The sequence below is a fragment of the Apteryx mantelli genome, chromosome 3 (genome assembly GCF_036417845.1).
Source record: "Apteryx mantelli isolate bAptMan1 chromosome 3, bAptMan1.hap1, whole genome shotgun sequence".
Lineage (NCBI taxonomy): Eukaryota > Metazoa > Chordata > Aves > Apterygiformes > Apterygidae > Apteryx > Apteryx mantelli.
Window position 1 is genome coordinate 26,525,780 of NC_089980.1, and position 18,292 is coordinate 26,544,071.

The following is an 18,292-nucleotide window of genomic DNA, read 5'->3' on the forward strand; positions in this document are numbered from 1 at the left end:
CAACAAGGTCACTTTCTCAGGAAGCAGGTTTTTAACTACGTTTGAGTTTCTTGCATGCTTTCTGACCTATCTGCTGCTATCCAGTATCTAAGACAGGACACTGAACTAAAAGGCTTGAGCTGAGCATGGTATTTCCTTTGTCCCTTATAGATACTGCTCCTGGGAGGTGAAGAATTGTGTACTTAGAGATAGTAGCAATATTGGAGTGTATGACTTCTTTTTTCCCCATTCAGCTGACTTTTAAGTAGCTGCACTGATGCTGCACTTTAGGCCCATAAAATGCATGGGAAATGCAGCACTCACAGCATGATGGATGTTTTTATATTTCAGCACTCTTCTGAAAGCTTTGAAGTGTTCATGCCCTGTAAATGTGTACATTATGAACAGGGGACCACTTCCAATTTGGGCAGCGCAATGATGCTACAGAACAAAGACTGGAAGCCAAGGCAGTGCAGCACAGGACACACGAATCCATGGGATGCTATCAGATGCGCACCATTCACTAGCTGCCATTAAGTCCTTGAACATTGCTTCTGAGAATAGGACATCTTTTCTCTAATCACAATAAAATAAAGTGGCTGAGAAGTGCCAATGTTTCAGCTAGTTTAAAAGATGGGCAGCTTTTTCTTCCTTGCAGCATCTTTATGCTCCTGTTGTTAAAGATTGCTTCTGTGGGGAGGAGAGGATCCAGAGCTCTGAGCATCATTGTGACTGCTCATCTCTTCCTGCCCCTTATCAGAGCTTCTTCCTCTGTGAATGGGCACAGGGATGTGTGGGATACAAGTTTTTGAGCAGGGAATGATTATTCTCTTCCATCTCTTCTAAGCTTTCCCAGTTCATATTTGTTACATGCCTTCTACTGGTTACCTTGATCTGGCTGTTTTATAACATTCTTGAAACATTTCCCATGCTTCATCATTTTAGAAGTTTTTTATGACAGCCTGCTGCAAACTCTACACAGTCTGTGTATGACATTGATAATATAGATTTCACATCTGGAATTGAAAGAGTTGTTTTTAATACTGCTCTCATACTTCCCAAACTTCTTGTAAGACTTGGGGGTTGTGCATCAGTGTTTTTTCTTTTTTTTTTTTTTTCTTTTTAATCCCATTCTGCTTTTCACATATCACCATTGGCAATTAAAATCAGAAAGAGGCTGCTTGTCGTCTTTCCTCTTGAAACTTTGCTGACAGTATACATAGCAGGCTCTTATTTCTGGTCACAGTTGCCTTGCATCAAAAGGAGTGCTGAAGCTGGCTTAGCTAGGCCATCAAGCATCCCCTTGGTTTTCATTTAGCTGCATTTTTCTAGCCCAGCACAATCTCTCTATGAAGAAAACTTAATGTGGGGTCCATCTAGTGTCTTCCTGAGCTATCAAATGCAAAAGCTTTAGGGCTTAGAGTAGGTTTTTGCTGTTGCTATTTCAAGCCCTTCCATGTTTGAGAGACTGGCTACTGAATGCATATCACTGCAGATCTTCCGCCTCCCCTTAACCTACATTGCAGGTATTTGTTGGGAGCGCCTGCAAAGCTTCTTCCAGTCCAGAGGTATGGACTGTCTGAGTTTCTTGCACTTCTGCACTAGGACTGACTTCTGTTTTATTCCATCTAGCAGTACAAGAATTATCCTACGTTTTGTTTCCAGTGTTCTTGCATGAACGTGACAAAGACTTATGGCTTTGAATAAGACATTTACAACTAACTAAAAATATCTTAAGTCAGGAACTCTTATGCTGGAAAAAAAAAGTTCCTTATTAAAATGCAAGTTCAGTTAGGTAATTACTGTAGCCTATGACTTGAGCAGTAGTCAGATCAGAGTGTTTTTGATCTGAATAGTTTGCTGTATTAATGCCTTTGATTGCCACAGTTTAGCAAATACACATCACTGCAGATGTGATGAGAAGAGATGCGTAACACCAGTTAGGGCCATTGAAGATACTTCAGTAAATTGTCTGAAACTTTACACCACAAAGAAGGAAAGTTTCCCAAAAATAATGAGATGAAAAAACAGCTATAACTTGTATGAGAAGCTTAGCATCAATCTAAACTTTATTAAAGTGTTCCTCTTATTTACTTGCTCATTTTTGTGTATGGCAAAACTTGGCATCACTTTTTTTTTTAAACTGGCAATTGTTTCCTAAATGGGAGATATCACTCAATTTACAGCCAAGTACAAAAAGAAAAATCCTCGCAGCTTTAATACTTTTTCACTGTTACATACACAGCGTTCCCTCTCCCCACATCAATTGTAAGAGCAGTACTGTCAGTTGTCACTATTTCTAAGGCGTTTCTCCTGCATGTAGAGTTTTCTGACAATGCTAGGTGGAAAGGAAGGGTGTGCTTGCAAGCTCTTGTCCTCCTGAAATATAATGCCAGTAAATCAGTCAGTATCTGCTCAAGACATTGTTTTGGCATGTCCCAAATTGCGTGTAGAACTCTTCCGCATGCCATCTAAAGAAACAAGCCTCAGAAATCAGTTCTGAGACACGCGACAGAGAAGCCCAAGGCCAGGTTTTCTATTTTTTCAGTGTCTTTAGTTCCTTTTATAGTTAAATATTCTGGAGTAGTCCAGTTTCCTCTTCTGCTAAGCTCAGAAGTTGGTAGGTATAAAGAGGTGCATTGTTTGTGATTTTACTAGTTGCTAAACAATAGTTTTAACTGTCTCCTTTGCTTCTTGGTACTGCTTCATTCCCCAGGTGTGTGGAAACGGCTTATGAGTACAGCTATGCTTGTATACGGAGCATTTATACTGATTGGAATTGGAGCATTAAGCCATGGGTCAGAGATGTTATTTCTAATTAACACAATTATAAGCTAATGATAAACCAGACACTAGTACAAAGAATCACTTTCATTAATGTGAAGCAAACTTAATATGCGGTGTTGTGTTTTGGCAACAAGAGGTATGCTTTGAAACACAGATTTTTACTCTATTGCTGTCAGAGACTTGGAAGTGAAGGACTTGGTTGGGAAAGAAAATTTAAAGTGACTGCAGTAAATACCACTTTCTTCTTACATATCACATTTTCAGTGGCCATCAAGAACTGTTCGGTTGTGACTGTTCTGGAGTAACCACAGACTCTTACATAGCTGTATTCTTCCTCTGACTGCAGAAGAAGTGCGTGTCATATCAGCTGAGGATCTAGCCCGGAAGTTTTCAGATGTCATGAGTATTGTATACGGAATGTGATCTGAAAAGATCAAAACTTACAAGCCCAAATAAAAAGCATTTGCTTTAGCCTCTGCGAACCAAAAACGGCAGTGTGCAGGTCTCAAGCTACCATATTGTTTTGATAGAAACTGTAAGCATTCACACGTTCCTCCCATTAGAGGCAATGTAATCGGCCAAGAATAAGCAACCCTAGAAGAGGCTTGTTTTGCAGTCTGTAGCTATTGCATCCATTTTTGTCTGTACGACTGTGAACTTTTGCTGAGGATCCAATAACTAAGCCTTTCATTTTCAGAATATCATGCCAGTGCAGAATGTGGCCTCCTCTGAATGTGACCAGGGTGCAGGCTCCCGCAGATATCCTGTGTAGCAGGAGTACAAATTGCTTCATGGCATTCAATGCAACTGCAGCTTGTCACCCAAGACAGATTGTTTGGCCCATAAGATTCAGGTAAGAGCTTACAAATCTAATTCTCCAACTTCTATATAGTGTGTTGTTAGCTTATGGCAAGTGAGCTGCATAAGAGTGACAGCCTATTTGCTGTGAACAGAGTAAATACGTTGCAGTAACAAAGGAATGTTCAATTCTTACTTAAATCAGGAACACAGCCAGAAATCTGGATCTCCTTAGCATCAGGCAATGCATGTAAAAGAAAAGATAGATTTCTATGGGAAAACACAGTCACTGAGAAGTAACTGCTCTGTTTAAGCAACTGGAAATGTGGTTGGACTGTGAATGCTGAGAAGGAGTCCCCAGAAGGCATTCCAAATGCCACTGGCCTTGGTGATGCCAGAGAGGGGATAGTTGAAAATAATGCACAAGATTGTCCCTGGAGATAAAGCAAGGCAGCACTTATTTCATCTGTGCAGGCAGCAGCTATCCTGCTGCTGAGAGGGGGCCTTCATGGGTTATGTTTTGTATGTATGTGTATGTACAATATACAAAATGCAGTTCCACATGGAGTAGTTGGGGTTTTGCAGCTAGTGCATCTCTGTTATTTCCAAATTGTATGTGGTGGTGTATTGGTTAACCTTTTTTGAGTAAATGTATTACCTACAAGTTCAGTCTGAGATCTAATATAAACTGTGAAACTGCTAGTAAAAAAGGTTTAGCAGGTCAGCTTCTCTCCTTGGGTGACATCTTTGCAACTCACTGCTTGAACGTTATTCTTCAGCTGGGTGTAGGTGGGTGTATAACTGGGAGTTTCTGTTGATGAAATGCAGGGAGGCATCAAGTTTAGTGCTGCTTCCTTTAACCCAATGCCAGCACAACTGATGGGAGGGGAAAAAGAAGTCATGAAAGCTAACAGACAGGCTTTAAATACCCCAGGGAAGCAGATCTGGAGAGAAAGGAGCCAGACTGCAATCGTTGCTTTGAGTAGAAGCACCCATTAACTTCAAGAGCAGTTTGGAATCTGGTCAGTTTATGGGAGGTGCAAAGCTCCACTCTTGGACTCCCCCAGCTCCCCCCAAAAGAAGAAATAGCAAAAAGAAAAGAAGAATAACAATCACCTTCCATATCTACTGTTACAACAAAAGAAAAGGGAAAATATTACTTTGAACCTCAGGACAGTTACGTTGTGTAAGAATTATTGATTGTCACTTTTATTTATTGCAAAATATTCAAGATACTATAAAATAAACCCTAGTCACTGGAATAATTACAACTGACATTGTAAAGTGCAGGACCTATTGGTGCTCCAGTTTAATTTTCTTTGTAAGGTGTCTTGTCATGTACTGCTGGATACGGCTTCTCTAATGCTGACAAAAGTAGCAATGCTTGTGAGGCTTTGCTGGGGCCTGTAGCTGAGCTGCCATTTTTGCAGTTGGAGGTATAAGCAGAGAAATAGTTCATTCTGTAAAGCTCTGCTCGGCTCTTACAGCAACCAAGTTTGCTCATCAGCAGAAAGAAATCCCTTCGAAATGCTTTGGTGAAAATTGCATACAGAAATGGGTTTGCGCAGGAGTTGACTGGATAAAATAAAACCAGCAAAATCTTGGAGTTTGTCACTGTGATGAGAGGTACTTTAAAGGCAGCAGATATGGCAAAAAAGGAAATGGGGGCCATGCAGGTAAAATCCGTGAAGATCAGTATTGCCATTCTCTTGGCGACTTTGGTATCTTTATTGGCAGCTACCAGCTCTGGATTTTGAACAGCTATATAAATCTTAATGTAACAGGCACAAATGACAATAAAGGCTACAACATTTAACACTAAGATAATCAATATGTAGGCTTGGGAAAGAGCCGTTTCAATATCCATGGGTAAACAAATACTGACCTTCATGTAACTGCTGACCCCTAACAGAGGCATCACTGCTATTAAAATGGCAAATATCCAGCCACCAAGCATGATTGGTACAGCATGCCTAAGTCGTAGCTTCCGATCCAACTGCATTGCATACGTGATTGTATACCACCTTTCTATAGTGATCACCGTTAGCGTATACACTGAAAGCTCACTTGCAAACACTGTGAAAAAGCCAGCAGTATTGCAGCCACTGCCTGTTTGCCAGTCTATTGCATAGTTGTAATACTGACCACTTGTTTGAGCATCGACAGAAGCAATGAGCAGCAAATAAAGTCCCATGCAAAAATCGGCAAAAGAGAGGTTGCACATAAGGAAGCGAGGAACAGTGAGCTTGTAATGGCTAGTTATCAGAACAAGGAGTACAGTGAAATTGCCAGCAATTGCCAGGATATTTATAAACCAAATCAGGATTCTAAGAAAACTGTATCCCAGGATATCTTCACAGGGATTAAATGCATCTGGTTCCGGAGTGCACGTGAGTATTTTAGGCTGACAGAAGTCATACTCAAAATCTAAGCCAGTCATTTCATTCTCATCAAAAATAGCTGAATAGCTGTAAGGAGAGGTTTCTTCGTCTGTTGCAAACAGGGACATGTTCTTTTCCGCTGACCACAGCGATGTGTTGTATGAATCATCTCTGTAACTATTAAAAAACAACCCCCCACAAATAGAAGTGAACTATTTGTTTTATGTTGATCACATTTATAGAATACAACAGATGAAAGTTGTTGTAAAATAGTTACTTTCTAGATGTGTTTCTACAGAGTGTTTGCACATAATGAAGCCTTGTAAGGATGCCTTCTGTTTGCGTAGCAAACTTGGGGAGCAGAAGAGGCCATAGTCACATCCAGAGGAATGCTTTCTAGCACTTACTTATTTGTAAGTGCTTTATCTTGATTGCTTTCTAAGTGAGCCATCTTTCTAATGATGCTAGTAGAGTGCAGGTCAAACTATTGTAACACTTGAATTGATGGAATATAAAATATTCTGCATATAGGTTTATCAGAGAGTTAAAGAAGCCTAACTAAAATAAACCGACTAAGGATTTTAACTGTGCTCCCTTACCTTCCTTAGGAAATGCACTTACTGAACAAAGTCCTGAGGCTATGATTTGGGAAATGCTAAGAAATTTGATGTTAGCACTATTATAAAGTGAGTAGACGTGCATGGTTAATATGTTGATGGCTAGGAATATATGAAGGTTAGACTGGACCCAATGCACTGAACAGGTCAAGGGGTAAATACAGCTTTGACGTGAGGGTGAGAAGTGAGAAGAGCACTTGCAATGCTCTCCGCATGCTGTCCTTTGCCAGCTGCTGGGCAGGCTGTGGCTGGCCAGAAAGATGTGAATCAAATGCACTATCAGAGACTAATACCTAACCACTCCCTATACCAGAGAGGGGGCAAAGGAGAAAAATCTACTTCAGAGATTCTCAGGTTCAAAAACCTTCAGGGCACAGCAACTTACTTGCATGAGACCATGACAGAGTTAACCCGTAAGTATTGTGAAGGGCACAGGGCAGCACGGAACATGCAATAGCATTATTTTATGGATTTTTTCTTCTAGGTCTCAGTGCCTCCTATATACCAGCCACTTATCCTGTAATTCTTTGACTATATCTACACAATGCAGGGAGAAAGGTTCTTTCACTGCGGTTAAGATAGCTGTTAACAAATAATGACAGGTGTTGGCATAGCAAATGCAGAAGCAAAAGCAGTGAAAGAGAAATGACGAATTATACATGTTTTTAGGTGTTTAAAATAGATCTTTCTAATCTTCAGGTCATTAATAATGTGAGGATAAGCCTACAAAAGAAAAAACACTTTAAAAGCAAGCACTTGTCCTTCTGATTCCTTGCCAGAATAGCTACTGATTTCACAACTACACAATCATGCGAATCATTAGTGTTCAATGGGAAAACATCCAGAGAATTGGTGGCTGTGGGTCAACTTAAATACCTGCTTAAAGTTCCACTTCAACTGAATATGTGCATTAAATTATTTTCCTGGATCAAGGTCTTAACTGGCAAATGAAGCTGGGCTGCTTCTCAGATATTTCTATTGAACTTCCCAATCTGTTCTTATCCTAACTGCTATCTACTTGCATGAAAAACTGGCCCATGTCTTGCTTTCACTTGCTTGGCTTAAACTGCAAGAGCAGGGATTATGTTTGCTTCTCTTTGTTTATTTATTAGTAAAAAAAAAAATTGTGATTTTTCTGAGAGGCCATGTAAACATGCAGTCCTGTGCAAGCTCTTTTTTGTAATAATAGTTCTGGACTTTGAGCCAATTTTTACTGTGGTTCCCACACTTTTCTACTTGCAGCCTTTCAGCTTCAGAATCATGACCCTTCTTCCATTTGCTTAATACAATGACTGCAGTTCTGCTTATGGCCTCTGCTCAGAGAATTGCTGGGATTGGGACTTAGCAAAGCAAATAGCTTCAGGAACCACTAGACTCAGATAGACTATTTATGCAGAGGAGGTGTTCAAAAGATGCTCATCTGAAGCATAGGGATAACTCAGGCGTAGACACTGGTGATTTGTGTCATCCGATCACTCATTGGGGTGTCACTTCACTTGCCTTTATAATGTGACCTAATGCTATGGACACCTCTATGTTTACCTCCTTGTCTCACCCTGCTTCTCCCAAAAAGCTATCCTTGACAGAGGCTGTATATTCTTGGTCTTGCTGACTTGCTGATTGTAATCCTGAAGTGCTTCAGTTTTGCAATTTGGAGTAGAGCTGATAAGACTAAATAAGTGAGGCAATCAAAGGAGTTGCAGGCAGAGAGCAAAGGAGAAAAGGTGATGAGAGAATCAAACCAGCTGTTGCTTTATAAAAGGCCTAATACTATCAAACAGCAAATATAACAGGCCCCAAGGAAATCATTATCCTAATGGATCAGTTGAATTTCAGCTGTATTTGTGCTGGAATTTTGTGACCGTGACTTTATCTTTCTAGGCTTTGCTATGCTCTGACCCTATGCTAGAGCAGAGGAAAAATCCCAAGATCTCTAGTTTAGCTATAGAGGGAGGTACAATTGCAAATCTGTAAACTTTTCCATGAAATACTGGTGTAGAGCTTTTGTCATCCAGCATGGCCAGCATGATTAACAATAGTTTTGATATTAGCAATTCTTATTGTCCCACTGGACGCTGTCAAATAGAAGTGTGATGATATGGAAGGATACAAATAGAACAGGTAAAACAAGTGTATCAGGTCATCAAATTTCTCTTAACTCAGGAACTCTTTTGGTACCATGGAAAACTGTTGACACAAATTATCTTTTCTATCAGCAAAAATTATTAACATTGGCATCTCTTCTTTGAATCACACAACTGCAGTTATCTACAGGCATGGAAAGTGTCCATGTAGGCCCTCAGCTTTCTCAACTATTTAATCATTGTTTTGAAAGACTTTTGATAATTCAAGCTGGAGTGAGTACAACCCATGAGACTTTTTTTGTTTTTGAAACATCAAAATCACAAATCTTGATTTAATAATAGTAAAATTATCACTGTGCAACTTGTAAGGGTGACTTGAATTGGCAATACAAGACGTGCTGTTCCACAGAAATGCATGTGGGGGGGGCATATTTGCTACTTTCAGCTTCTGGATGCAGAGAGGTACTTACAATATTTCGTTAGTTGGTTTCCTCATGGTGCTTTCGCACTCTTTGGAGAAGTTGTCAAAAATGGAAAGCAAGGAATTTTGTCTGTAATAAGGATGAAAAGAAACATGAGTTTCAGTCTAGATTTTGATCAAATTCTCAATTATATACTGTAATACTGTACTGAAATACTATATTGAAATGGGATAGATTCTCAGCCGTTATAGATGGTAGCAGTTATGCTGGTTTCTAGAGAAGTACATCTATTCACAAGTACTGGAAAGCTGGTCTGATATTCTTCACTTAAAAAATACCAAAACTGTTTGGGATCTGCTGGTAGACTTTAAATGTTGGAAATAAAGCAATTTGTGAAGTACAAATTGAAAGACCATGTATTTGCCAAAATCTCTGATTTTGAGACTTTGAAATTATGGGCCAGGTACTGTGTCAGTATGAATGGAAATAGCTTTGTCTGACCTCATTGCTGCGGCAGTAGAAAGATCCTGAAAAAACACTAAGCTCTTTTGTGTACTTTTAAGAGAATCAGACACCTGGAAACTTATAGAAAGTTTTATTTATAGTAAGAGGAATAAGGTTTTAAAATACCAATATAAGCTCCTATCTGATACTTATAAATAATGGGATGACAACAGAAGTTGTTTTTCTTGTAATTTTTTTTAAGTTGTGCTATAGCCCGCTTTTAGCTTCACATTCAGGCCAGTGGAGGAAAGTCTTGGGAACTGAACGCTACCTTCCACCTCTCTTACATGGCTCTATGAATGAGCACACCAGTATCACACCCCAGAAGTCTCAGGAACATTGGGTTTTAAGACTTTATTTCCCTAATATCGATGATGCTGACTTAAATGAATCTGCTTGCCAGGTCAGATGTAGGTAAGACCTTATCACCATATCTCAGTGACCAGATAGCGCAGTTCATAGGTGTTGAGGAATGCGATCTAGGGCAGGGTAGTAAAAATTGGGCAGGATGACTAAATGTAGAATACAAAGCAACAGAAGGGGCTAGTAGGAGACAGAAACAGACTGCAGTTGTGTGGTCATGAGAATCCATAACCAGAGGAAGGCTCTTCCCTCTGTAAGCTAGTAACTGAAGTCAGGAGATCTCAATCTCTGTAGTCTTCTGCTGGCATCAGCAAATGGCAATGAAAACAGCCAGAAATGTCTATCTCATTCCTTTATAGTAGCTGGTCACCTAGAAGATAATAGTCTGCTACTTGTCTGAGTTCTTCCAGTGGCAAGGGCTGTGCAGATGGGTAATGCATAGGTAGTGGTCTGAACCCTGCTGATACCCCAGTTGGAGGGCAGTACAGTTTCCTGCTTTGAAGGGTTTCTTTTTTTTTCCCCAGTTTACTTAGAAAACAATTACTAAATATGAGAAAGTGAATTCCTACAGCACCTCATTTTCTATAGACTGTGATCATATATTGCAAAGTAAAGTACCTGAAAATTAATAAATATAAGAACCGTAGTTCTCTTTGCAATTTTAATTTGGTCCCTTTTTGCATAGGTGCAATGGTAATCCTTACAACAGAATGAATCAAGCATTTTTTTTTTGCCCAAGCATTGCTGCTGCATTTAATACAGAGAAACTAGCTCTAGAACTGAATCACAGTTCAGTAGATATGGAAACGCTTGACTGTAGGATCTTGGTTTATTCCTGTAGAAGCAGAAACCGCATAGTAAAATGAGGTACACAGAGAAAGCATAGTGTCACATCTAATTTTGCTGCAAATAATTGGATTCTATTCCTGCCCTTACAACACAATCCTTATATGATGGTAGGAAAGTCACATGAATTGGACTTCCCACAAATGGGTGTTTAATATGTCTTTTCTGTTGCCTTCATTAGAGACACATAGACTAGAAGTGTGGAATGCTCATAGCCTCAGCTAAACTCATTTGGAGTGGCTTTGGCTGCCTAAAGCCAAATGAGAGTTGATTTACTGAAACAAAAATGCTAGAAAATTAGCCCCAGTTGTCCTAGATTGACTGCCCCAAATCAGCCAACGCAAAGCTCTCCCTGTGACACAGTTTCCAACTGTGAAATGGGAAGAATAGTGCTGTCTATTGCTATTTGAAATCACTGGAACTGAGCTGAGTAGCTTCTTTCTCTAGGGTTGTGTCAGGTACTTATTTCAGTAAGTGAGTAATTGAAAGCCTGCCTTTTCTACAAGGTCATCATATCACCTGCGTTAAATAAGCTGCATAGCTAGAGGCTACAGGAGGTTCTTTATTTTAAGATAACGTGCTGTTGACTCTGATGGAAATACATCTTCCGTGTGCTGGAAGTCTTTTTTTTTTTATTGAGATACCAAGAAAAAATATAAGCCTTAAGCAAACTTAGAAAAATGCTCCTGCTGGCAGATACTGGGCACAGGATGACATCAATTTCTGTTCTGAAATAAGTGGAAATAAGATTGCTGGCTTTAGCAGACATCTGTTGTTTTGTGTGATGCCTTGTTATGTTCCACAGCTTTCTTGTAACTGGAATAAGGATAATCAAAGTTCTGTGAGCTGAATAAAGCAGAATTGCCATTTTGGAGTTTCTGAAGTACTGTAATACAATAATGTGCTATTTGGACTTACTTTTCTGTCCTTACATTTCTAAAAGCACAGCAGTGGCTGGGATAAGTTAAAACAGCTTCCAGAAGGTTACTGAATTTATCCAGTGGTGGCAGTCTTTTTAAAGAGTAAGATGATGTTGCGTTTAAGACTTGAATGGCCTCCAGTCCATAACTAGGCAGGGATTCCAGAGCTGTTGAAGAAATATCCCTGAAAAATAAAGAGAACATTATCTTTTCTTTTGATACCTATAAAAACACCAACAAAACATGAAGTTGGATAATGGTGACTCAATTCTTCACAAAGTTCTAAATTCACAAAGCAACTTCAACACTTGATCTCCAGCATAGACATATGTCCTTTCCTTTCTTGTCTGTACTCAGCTGATGCCCAGCCCTGAAGACATTAAGGTTCATGGCATGCCTGAATTGGTCTCAACTTGATACTGATGAATTCCTGGCTCCCAGTCTTATTTCTAAGGCCAGCTGCTACCAACAAACTTGGCCTCTTTCTGCCTATCTGTCCCAAGAGCTTATTCCAGTGGGTGTTCTTGGAGCATCATGCTCCGGTAACATGAAACTTTTGATCAGGAGTTTAAGTGCTTCTCTATTACACATGAACCCCAGTCAGGCAAGGAGCTCACATTGTTCTGGGGAAATTGAAACACACCACTCTGAGGGTTGTGCCCTAACCTCTCTTTTTGAAAGTCACTGTGCATGGAGCAAAGAAGGTTCTTTAGGCCAGGGAAAGAGAGGAAGTGGATAAATGTGACTCTCTAGCCACCTTAACAGTAAGAACACCCACCTGGCTCTCTTCTTTGCTCCGAAGGGCTGCTTTAAGTGCTTTAATTAAACAGTTATTGTTAAAACACATATTAATTAAAACACACAACACTTCATGGCATCGCACTGATCTGTCTTACTGTCTGTAGAAGGTAAGCGATCCAGTATCCATTCAAAAACAAAGCTCCTTCTTCACTGAAATGATGTAGTCTACTTAGCACAGTACAGTTCATGTGGGACACTTATAAAATCAGATAATAAAGTGGTTTGATACTTACAGAACATCTGGCCCTGTGGCCCCCCTCAAGGCATCATTGTGTATTCTCCTGAGGTTTTTATTGTCCTTTAGAATTCTGTGGAACCAAACACTGTTAACTCTTCTATATTTTAAAATGATCCTTTTTTAGTCTCTTCCCATCTATTTCCTCTTAATCCTTTTTCCCATCACACTAGGTGTCATTGCAATATCTGGTCTGAGAGTAAACATATTTCACATTGGACCTTTCCTTTCACTGATGCCATCAGACCATCATGATCTACAGTTAATTCTAATCATTTCCAATTTAGTCTGACTTAAACCAATAACAATGTGTACAATGTGTACAAGCAATAGCATACAAAAATGTAGTAACAGTGTTGCCAAAACCATGAGTCTACTCCCAGAGCATGTGAGATTGATTAAAAACTATTAAGATTTACAAAATAGAAGATGAAGTTTCTGGGGTTTGGGCTACATTTTCAAGTTTTCCACAACTGCTGCTAAGTTTAGGAATTTATTACATTTTAGTAATTAAGAAGAGATTTTCTCATAACTGCAGTGTTCTGAAGGACAATGTTTCAAGAAAAACAGTAAATATTGCAGGGTCAACAATTTAGTGGCGAAAGTCAATGACACCGAAATATGTAGTTTTCTAATGGGTATCAGGAAATGCAAGATATGGCCAGTTAAGCTGAATCACGAGCCTTTGACTGTATTGAATTATGATTTACTCTTAAAGAAAAATACTGAGAAGGGAAAACATACTCACAATTGATTCAGCTTTGTCCCATTGAAGGCATGACTGTGGATATCTTCAAATCCATTTTTATATAATTTGCTAAGAATAAGAAAAATGCATAAGGAAAACATATCTGGGAAAAAGATTATATTATTGTACTACATGTTTCAATTCTTAAAACTGTATTTGTTTTAATAATTAGAGGGTCTGGCTTATAAAGGACATAGGTAACTATGCCATATTGTAGGCATGACTGACATAATTCTAAAATTATGATAAAATTGCAGCTTAAATTTACTAAGCACCTTATCATTTAGATGTTTAAGAGAACTTCTGCTTATGTACAGAATTTCCCTGCTCTGAGCAGCTCAGTGCCTATCTGTGCTTACCTTGTACTGAGATCCTGAAACAAGATCTTATTCCAGGTAAGACCCTTGCATGAAGACAACCTGGAGGTAGGACACTTCTCTGTGAAGCAGAAGACCTGGATTCTGTGGTTTCAGCATAAGACCGTATCCTACAGCTCAGAAAGCTGCCCAAGTCAATAGACCGTGGCTAGGCTGTGCCTTTTCTTTCCATCCTTCCTATGGGAGCAGTGCCAAGTTGCAGACAGAAATGCAAGATTGCAAAGGCCAGAGAAATATAAAATGGAAAGCAATTCTAAAGCCTAGTGGGTGCTGCTGGATTGCGAATCCTCTGTGGACAGATGAATCTTCCTACAGCCCAAGAGATGGCTTTGCAGAAAGGTAGGGGTGAGTCACCCATAGTCCTATGTTCAGCGAGCTATTAGCTCTTACAAAGCAGTGCTCTGCTCAACGTGCTGCCAGACTTGAATTGTGCCATAGAAACTTAGCCATCCCCTGCTTTGCACAGGGAGACTAGGTGCCCACCCTGCTTTCTTGATTCCCCATGGTGGGAGCCAGACAACCTTGAGGCTGGGCCCTGCTGCACCTACATTCCAGCTACTTTCCTTCATTAGGAGAGATAACTTATGGGACTGATTTCATTGAGAAAAATCAATTTGTGCTATTAAGTTAATGTTTCCAAAATCATTTGTATATATTTTTTTCTTTAATATTCTGCCTTAATACAAAATTTGATGCAGTTTATAAATGACCCTTTATCGCTACAAAAGTTTTGTTGTCAATTTTCCACTTGCTTTTGGGAGGGCAGAAATTGGAAGCAACAGTGAACTGACAATGCAGATAGTTCATACAAGTTCCAGTTCACAGGTGGCATCAACTATGTGTTGATATCCACTGTGACCTCTTCAGCAATTTGGGGTTAACATATTGTAAGGCCAGCTGTCATCTCAGTCACACAAAAATACATATTTCATATCTACTTAAAAAATATAAATCCTGCACCATTTTAAACATGTATTTTGACATGTATATTGAACATGAGATCACACCTCACACCTTCATATGAATGAATTTACAGTAAGTACATTAAAATTCTAGTGCACTTTAGTTTTAATACTAAATCAATGTGACAGTACTCAAATATGCTTGCTTGGTATTAGTAATTTCCTTAAATTTCACCATGAATACGCAGTATCGATTCTGCATGTTCCCTCTTCCCACATCCACATGAAATACTGTTGGAAAGACTAAATTAGCTATTAGTAGTGCAAAGGGTTACTGTAGGCTGAATTTACACCTTTACAGATTACTTGTACATCACTAGACCATGCTGCAACAATCGGAATTACTTCAGCTAATTACAGTTAATTACATGGGGTGGAGTTAAAGTGTAGCTCCACAATTAGGAAGCTGCTGATTAGGTAATTCTCTTCTTGTTGTGAGTTCCTTATCACAAAATGATAGGAGAAAAATTATTCTATTGGCTATTTCTTGACTGGGTGTTAGATACTCTTCCATTTTATATACTTTGGGGTTGCAGCAAAATTTGTAAGTGTCTTTCTCCATCTCTTATATTTTAAATTTCTTGCACTATTAACAAAATCATAATTTTACTGAAGTTATTTTGAGAACTTGCTCGTAGAAAAGAGGCATGTAAGATAAAATGATGCCCTAAACTTAGCAAATGGTCCTTTTCAATATTGTGTAGGAGTGGTCTTCAATCAGATTTATGTTCAGTTCCTCTAACAGTTTACAAAGGTATGGGTTGATACACAGAAACCTGTGCGCAAATTACTGTCATGCCAGCACATCAGCCTGATGAAGGGCCTAATCCAGTCAACTACAGTACTTGCTCATGTGCACTGCTAGTTTGCATGAAGAAATATTTATCGAGTTTTGTGCTGGGGTTTTGGAAAACGCTGTCTCAAGAAAAGGCTCCCAGTTTGGATGTATACTGCATTTTAAAAATCAGTCTGGTCTGCAAAGGTTGGCTCTATTTGCCTCCAAATTGGTGTTAGTTGCTACAAAACACAACAGGTGGCCTGCTGCTGCCCTCTATTGTTCAGCTGGTCCTTCCTCAGATGACCTGAATTTCAGGCACATCCTCTGGAGAGGCGGTTCAGTCTGCATTTTTTGCTATTTGAGCATTTCTTAGTAGAAATTTTTGTGAGGCCAATGTACTACAAAATCCATATAAGGTTTTTGCTATCTCAGCAGATGACACCTCCCCTTGGCTTTCCACTGCTTTCATGTTCCTTGAGTGTGGCATCTTACTTACCATTAAGCCCACCTGTCTCACAAATGGCTGTAGCAATGAATCTACAATGTGCTAAAAGGAAAGTCTTAGCGTGGAGACTTATAGGAATCAAAGTAAGCTGAGCAAAGAGAAATCATGGTAATAAAAAGCATTGGTATTTTGTACCAATTTGTTCTCTCCCTTCCTGCTCTTTGCCGATACAAGCACACTGCTCACAAAAATCTCTTGGAAAGACACTTGCTGCTATCACAGATACATGCAACATATTTCATTGCTGCCAAGCACTTGTCACTAATGACAGTAGAGAACTGGGCCAGTTTTTCTTATATGATCAAGTGTGCTTTCTCCCTTTTGAGGGCTTCAGTCCAATATTGCTGCTCATTCCCTATAAAATTACTGTCAGAAGCATACATTAATGTTTTCATAGAGAAAAGGAGGCAGATGTAAAATGAACCAGATTCTTACATCTACATTTTCTTTTTAGGTAAACTGCTGCAGAATCCCCCAAAAGGCATCTTGGGGTAGAATTCCATTTCCCAGTGATGACTGGGGAAATAAAGCACAAACGCAGCATTTCTTTTTCTTACAGTGCCAGAGTAGCTGGCAATTGCTTCTGCAAGTCCTGCTGGGACTCTGCCCACCTGAAGCTCAGCAGCATTACTTGTTTCAGTAGCCAAGAAGCTGGCTCACCCTTTCAGTTAGAGTGTAGATCAGTGGTGTTAGTCTGGCCTCTTCCTGAAAGTCCTAGTTCAAGAGACCACACCCCTGAGGGAAGGAGACAGACTTTGGCATATAATGTAGCTTTTGGAGTTGATGTCCTGAGGACAATAGTTTTAAAAACAACATTGTATGGAAGATGAGGACTTGGATTCCTTTCCATAGTTTCTTTCCTAAGTGAATTTAGCCTTGGGGAAAAATCCCTGCTCAGAGAACATCTGTAAAAGCTATCAGCTGAAAAGCAACCCTCTACCTCCTAAGCATTTCAAATTTAACTTGCATTCCAGACATATATTGTAGAGGGATTAATTTCAAGAAGTTTATAAAGTGGAGCTACTTTCCTCAAACAGAAGTATTACCTTCATAGAAGGAACTGGAACTATGACTGTTTTACTCACAGTGTCAGTGATTCATTGTTCATCCCTTGGAAAGCATTTTGGGGTATAGTTGTCATACGCAAATTATCACAGAGCTCCCTTTGGGAGGAAAAAAAGTATTTTTGTCAGCAATATAGGAACAAGATGGAAAGACTCATATTGGGTTAGACTGGGTCTCCACTTACAAAATAAAATGAGCTTCTGATGAGAAGATCTGCGTCAGATCTGGAAATTCTCTTATTCCGGTATTACAAATGCTCCTAGAGAAAAGCATAATTGCCATTTACAGGAGAAAAAGTTTCAAGACTGGAATGCAAAAAGAAGGCAACTCTGCAAGTACAAAGTTAACAGTGCTTTAAAAGGTGAGTGAAAAATAAGATTTTTAATTCAGCTTCAATTGTTTTTGTAAGATCTGTAGAAATTATATACATAGAATTCTCAGGCAGTGTCCTGGAGAAGCTGTGTATGTTGTCTCTACATTAAGCACAAAGAAGAGAATTTTAGTTACCCCTCTTTGCATAGTATCTTGTCTATCTGAAAGCTTTATTCGAGAAATAAGCACATAGCAGAATTAATTAACACACTTTACTATAGTTTTGTCCATTACTGGTCTGCCCTAGGTTAATTTATTTTTATGCCTATTAAAAGATCTCACAATTGGTTAACTGCACATTGAAGCTATGGTAAATGAGGCATGTACTTTTAGTGTGCTGTAATGCATAAAAAGCTTTTTTTTTTTTCTTCATACTCCTTTCTGTAATTTGTCTCCTCCTTTACAGAAAAAGAATACAAATAGAAAAGGAATAGAACTCTTTCTCACAAGTATTTTAGTCTTGGAAGGTTTCTGAATGCTCCATCCTCAATGTGCAACAGATTTTTTGTGTTCAGGATTAATCTGTAATGAGGAAAAAATACTTCAGTAGTGTAATCATTATATATTTGTGAGGGACCTGAATTGTGCTAGCAATTGGCCTTGTCAGAAAACAGTCAAATGCAGAGTATGATAGGAGGCTCTTACACTGCTAACAAACATTCCACAAATATACTACAAGCACATTTTAAAGCAGTATTGATAATAAAAACAAGTTGTAATTGTTGAATAAGCAACAAAAGATGCTTCT

At 39.1% G+C, this 18,292-nt stretch overlaps 1 protein-coding gene across 1 annotated transcript in view; it reads right to left on the reverse strand.

Annotated features, from left to right (window-relative positions):
* Positions 1-4,835: 4,835 nt before the first annotated feature.
* The window catches only part of LHCGR (luteinizing hormone/choriogonadotropin receptor), a 28,480-nt gene continuing 15,023 nt past the window's right edge, over positions 4,836-18,292 (reverse strand). Inside the window, exons 4-11 of the mRNA XM_067294686.1 lie at positions 17,992-18,066; positions 17,357-17,431; positions 17,193-17,270; positions 13,486-13,554; positions 12,736-12,810; positions 11,700-11,885; positions 9,117-9,197; positions 4,836-6,122 (exon numbers count right to left, since the gene is read on the reverse strand). Of these exons, the coding sequence (XP_067150787.1) occupies positions 4,874-6,122; positions 9,117-9,197; positions 11,700-11,885; positions 12,736-12,810; positions 13,486-13,554; positions 17,193-17,270; positions 17,357-17,431; positions 17,992-18,066 (1,888 nt within the window). The 3' untranslated portion in view covers positions 4,836-4,873. The remainder of the gene's footprint in view (positions 6,123-9,116; positions 9,198-11,699; positions 11,886-12,735; positions 12,811-13,485; positions 13,555-17,192; positions 17,271-17,356; positions 17,432-17,991; positions 18,067-18,292) is intronic.